The 5,951-nt window shown below is 39.8% G+C and overlaps 1 protein-coding gene across 1 annotated transcript in view; it reads right to left on the reverse strand.

Moving 5' to 3' along the window:
- Positions 1 to 682: 682 nt before the first annotated feature.
- The window catches only part of LOC116838157 (C-C chemokine receptor type 9-like), a 13,249-nt gene continuing 7,980 nt past the window's right edge, over positions 683 to 5,951 (reverse strand). The window contains 1 exon segment of the mRNA XM_075061995.1: positions 683 to 1,927. Coding sequence (XP_074918096.1) covers positions 683 to 1,927 — 1,245 coding nt within the window.

The raw sequence follows: 5,951 nt of genomic DNA on the forward strand, positions 1-5,951 counted from the left end.
CCAGAGGATAAAAGGCAAATGCCATATTGCTAGAAAATTACAAACACGACCCTCTACAAATTGTGCTATATGATGCAATGTTTATTTTTGTGTGTATATAGTGCAAGTGTCTAACATCAAAGCATTAGGGTACAAACCATGCACATAGTTTCACCCTAAAATCAAAGACCTAAAAAAAAAAAAAGATTCTAAATCAACCCAGTTCCACAAGGGCCACCTTTGTGATAAAAAGACAAAAGATAAACAGGAAACCATGATATTTCCATTATTCTACCAATGTAACAGCTTTGCAAGTGGAACAAAATTAAATCTGCATTTACTGAGGTTACACTTACAAATCAAAGACTGAATAGCAAAGCATTGTGGGAGCCAAATTATGTTCTCTTTTATACTGGTGTAAAATCTGCTGTAGCTCTGGTGAAGTGAACAGTTATTCCTAATTTAAAATATTTTTATCTCATCTCAGTTATCAGTCTGCATACAATCAGCATCACATTATTTCCTCTGCATCTTTTCCACAGTTTCACTTTCTTTCAGCCAAAAGTCTAGGGTTTGATCTTTCAAGGTAGTGAGCGATTCATGGGAAGGTGCTGAGCACCCACAATTCTCACTGACTTCTGTGGGAGTTAAAAATGCTCAGCACTTTGCAGAATCAAGCCCTTTGTGATGTGAACATGCAAATTCACTCTGTTGAGAGGGATCTTGCTTTTTCTCTCAGAATGGAAGAAGAACACTGCACTGCTCTGGCCAGATTACCATGAATTTCAAAAGGAGCATGGTAGCAGTTGAATGTGAGTGAGGAATTTAGGTGAAAGCTCAAAGTGAGAGAGACCCTGATTTATCACCATCCCAGCAATGCAGAGGACTTATTTGAGTTCCCATCTTGGCTATCATATATGAAAGAGCTCTGTTCTCGGCTCTTGCCAGTCCAATGAGTCACGTTCTCCAGAATTTTAAAGAGGGCTTTACGGAATCTCTCCCCAGCAAACACATAGAGGAAGGGGTTCAGGCAGCTGTGAAGGAAGGCGATGCTCTGAGTTATCTGGAATCCGAGGTCAATGTTGTCAGAGGTTTTGCAGTCATATATGACCATGGTGTAGGCGTTGATAGTTTTGACCAGCAAAATGCCGTTGTAGGGCAACTGGGAGAGGAGGAAAGCTATGATAATAACGATGATGATCTTTAATGATTTGTGCTTTTGGGATCTTTTGGCCTGAAGGAGGGTATGAATTATACAAGCATAACAAGTAACCATGACAAAGAGAGGAAGGAGGAATCCTATTGTGATTTTCAAAGCTAGGACAGTAACTTTGGTGGTTCGGGTCACTGTGGTAGGGTATACCATCTTGCAGGTAGTTGTATTACTAACTTGCTTAGATTCACTGTATACTATTTCTGGGATGCATAAGACTATTGCAATCAGCCAAACACCAAAGCAAACTAGTTTACTGAACAGAAGCCTTTTTCGCTTAGAGTTCTTAGCTTTCATGGCCTGGACAATTGTAATGTACCTGTCAAAACTAATGGATGTCAGAAACAACATACAGCTGTAGAAGTTGATCTTGTACATGCTATTGACAATTTTACACATGACATTCTTCAAGGTCCAGCCATGTGAAGCTGCTTTTGCCCAGAAAGGGAGAGTGAAAACAAGGAGCAGATCAGCAATGGCCAGGTGCAGGAGGTATCTGTCGGTGATGCTCTTCCTGTATCTGTATGTCCAGTAGACAAAGATGACAAAGCCATTACCTAGTGTGCCAGTGAGGAATACAATGCTGAAAAATGCTGGCAGGAAAGTTTGAGCAAACTGCTGGGTGTGACTTTTTTCACAGATGAGGTCTGGGGGGTTAAACAGGTTGTCGTACGGAGGTAACACAGAACTAGAACCCGTATAATAATCCAGGTTAGCCGAGTAGTTCTGGGTGGCCTGCAGGGGAACATCAGGTTAATTACATGCTGACAAAATGATTAAATAAGAAAAAGTGAAGGTGGAATTTTTTCATAGTTTCATAACTCATTGCTTGGAAGTGAGATTCTGACATCTCTCTTTCACCATCAAGAAATGTTTTCTCCTTCAACTCAGAATGTTTGTGACAGCCTGAAAGCCCTAAATCAATTCTGACCTACTGGGGATTCTCCTATGGCAGGCAGCGCCCCTTGGATGTAAAGCCAGTATGCCACCTCTGCACAACTCTGCACCACCCAGCATAGCTGGATGTTAGGGTTGGGAGGTGCAAGGAAGTACTATAGCTGATGTGCCTTGCAAGTTGGCAATACAGATGGTCCCATAGCCAGCCAGTGCAGTTTATATCAGACAAGCATGGAGCCAGAGTAGAACCAGACCCATAATTAGGGACCTAGAACAGGCAACAATCTGGCTTCCCTCTCTCTGCTGTGCCCAGAGAAAAATGAGAGCAGCAAAGAACCTAGCCAACAGCGTCTATAGAAAACAGGCACAAGGCTAAAATTTCATGGCAGATACATCACTCTTGTGACCTTTTTGCTCTATTTGAACTTTTATTCCAAAAATAACCCTCTGGGCCTGTCTCCTCTTGCTTAAACTATGTAAATACAGAGTAACTGAATTGGAATCAATCAGCCATTTTCTGACTTGACTTGGACTGGTGTTGCAGTAGTTCCACTGATGCAGATTTACACCAGTGTGACAGAGATCAGACTCTGGCCCAGTGGAGTAAGACCTGGGTAAAACGGGTGTGTCATCAGAATCAAGCCATCTCTTTCTTACATATTATTTACGTATTATATATCTGATTTTTTTATATACATATATAATAAGTAAATGATAGCACCCTTTTATGGGAACATTTCTAATCTGGACATCTAGAACTCTTACAAAGACAAGCTATTTCTAGAGTGATCACCTGAATCTTCTGATGCTTCCCCATCTGTGGGGCATAGGCATGAGCCTGCTGTTAAATCATAGGTATGGGAGTTGGCTAATCTATGCTCTTGCCATGTGAATTTAGGCAAATCAGTGAAGTTCTCTGCTTCTCATTCCCCAGGCAAGAACTGCAGCAGGAGGAAGTTAACATAGATGCCCATTTACATCAGCTGAGGATCTGGCTCCCCAGCTATAAACTACAGACAATAATATGTAGCTCACAGAGGTGTTTTGTGGTGAAGTGCTTTAAGATCCTCAGTTGGAAGATCCAATAAGAGTGCAAAGTACAGTTATACTCTCAGCTCAGCAGGCAAATTTATGTGCAGCAGCTTTTGGCTGAACCATACTACATGAGCCGAGTTGTTTAATATGGCAGGAGCATCCATGACTGAACAGATGTGCATTGCTAGCTTGGACAGGACAACACCATTCTAGAATATCTTCAGGGGAATGTGTTCTAGCGCCTTAGGGAATGATGTCATAGCCTAGGTCACAAACTGAAAGGGGGAGAGAAAGAGAGATTATTCAGCAGTAGTAAATTTATACTCACCATGCTCGTAAATCTGCAGTCAGATCTTTATTCCGTCTTGAAAACAACACTATGAATTTGAGAGGGAATAAGATGGGTAAGTGATATATAAAACCCAAACCTTCGGATAGGACTGAGATGAGTGTAAAACCCAGGAATATTTACAGAAAGCCTCTTCAAATGAGCCGGGGGCCAGATTCTCCTCTCCTTACTCACATGAGTTGTCCCTTTGAAATCCAGGGGGCTGTGTGGGTGAGTAAGCTGAGTAGGATATGACCCTGCAGTTTTCAGTTATATTTGCAGCTTCATTTTCGTAATGCAAGTTTTCCAAAAACAAACCTCTCTAAATATGCTAAGGCATTTACATTTGCTTTTAACAGCATACTGGCTGCAGCTTTTCAAGTGCTCTGGGCACGTTAAACGCTTTTGCTGGCTACGATTAATTCTATTTCTTTTTTAATAAGATGTTCATACTGGGTTCATACTGAAACTGGCTTTCCAAAAGCTCCTGAGAGTGAAAAAAAATTCTCTCAAATTACATGTCACAACTAACAAGGAAATCCACCTGTCTTCATTAACAGCCTCTAGTTTAAAAACACCTCCATTTTCTGCAATGACTCGTTATCTAATCTTTTTCGTTCCCTCTGGGAAATGTCTTTTTCTATAGGCCGTGATCTCTACTTGGGATTATATATTCAGGAACCGTGTAAAACGCAGGGGTGAACAGGAATGGGCCCAAGGAAACCTGTGATCTGCACCAATTGACAATCCTACATTCAAGCAGGGATAAACTAAGCTAGTGCAAATCATGGCTTTCCTTGTCTACAGTTGAGGTTTGCACTAGTATGGCTATGCATCAATGAGGGAATCCCAAACAGTGAGAAGACCTAGAGTTTTCCCCTTAAATACTATTAGCCAGCTCAGACGGTGACCACACACTCACTGAATCTCAGTGGAAATCACTCAGGACGTTCAGAGTGTCACTCGTTCCCACATCTTTGAAAATAGATCACACTACAAACAGGTTTCATTGTGTAGCCGGAGCTGACATGTAAAACCGATGACTACAACAGCGAAATTACATTAAATAGTGCTTGTTCGAATAGACCGTGACCAATGTTCAAGTGCTAGTTTCCCATGAAAATAAAGAAAAAAACTCTATATTTCTCATCTGTGCTGACTCATAAAATCCCTGTTGATCTTATGGGTGGGTGGTAATCAATCATCCAATCCCTCACTGTATTATCACTAGTTATGCTATTAATTTTTATCGAGACAACAATCTCATTCCGTTTCCCTGTGTGTGTGTGTACATATATTAAACATTACCATTATCTTTAGCTCTAAAATCTTTTATGCTTGCCCTTAGCCCAAAAGTGAAAGTTTGAAGAAAATTTACTTGGCCTTTTTGTCATTAGACAGGGGTCAAAAACTAACACTTCTTTCATGCATTATTTGGATACATTTTTTCACCCAACTCAAAATAATTTTGTTCTAAAAGTACTAACTTTGGAACAGAGCTAGCCACCTTTTGTCATGGTGGGGGGGGGCTATTTATGTGAATATTTGTAACTTCAGAGTTAGATTTGCAAAATGGAGTCTTTGTATGTGTATCACTACAGGATATGAGCTTTGACAAGATAAGGTGAAAAATAGATTATAAAATAACAAAATTTAAAGTAATGAAAAATATATGCTCTAGTAATTGAATCATATAGAGCAACAGAGATATGCAGATTAGGTTGCTCCCTGGAGTTCTATGCATTGAAATACCTTCAGTAGGTTCCTTTTTATGATTATATCTATGCTGTGGTGCATTTAGTTGAATTTGTGACCACATGCTTGGTTGAGCTCACATCCGTAGATTCAGATTTCCCCTTTTTAAAAAACAAAGAAGGAAATTAAATGCCTAAAACCATATTAATGTCACAGTACAGATGGGAATTTTACAGTAGTAAAAAAGGAGGCAGACTGAAAGTCCATCTCACCACAGAAATCATAAATTATTCGTACTACACCAAAATGCTAAGGCATAAATGGTAACACCAGAGAGTGTCGTATAAAAATAGTACATGTGAATGAGATGCTATTTTACAGTTCTGAGATGCATCAATGTAAATTCAGATAATTCCACTGGAGTCGATGGAGTTATTTAGATTTATGCTGGTGTAACTGAGGAGCAAAAACAAACCTCTTTGAATATGCTAAGGTATTTACATTTGCTTTTAACAGCATATTGGCTGCAGCTTTTCAAGTGCTCTGGGCACGTTAAACGCTTTTGCTGGCTATGATTAATTCTATTTCTTTTTTAATAAGATGTTCATACTGGGTTCATACTGAAACTGGCTTTCCAAAAGCTCCTGAGAGTGAAAAAAAATTCTCTCAAATTACATGTCACAACTAACAAGGAAATCCACCCGTCTTCATTAACAGCCTCTAGTTTAAAAACACCTCCATTTTCTGCAATGACTCGTTATCTAATCTTTTTCGTTCCCTCTGGGAAATGTCTTTTTCTATAGG

Source organism: Chelonoidis abingdonii, chromosome 2 (assembly GCF_003597395.2).
Source record: "Chelonoidis abingdonii isolate Lonesome George chromosome 2, CheloAbing_2.0, whole genome shotgun sequence".
In the NCBI taxonomy this organism is placed as follows: Eukaryota; Metazoa; Chordata; order Testudines; family Testudinidae; genus Chelonoidis; species Chelonoidis abingdonii.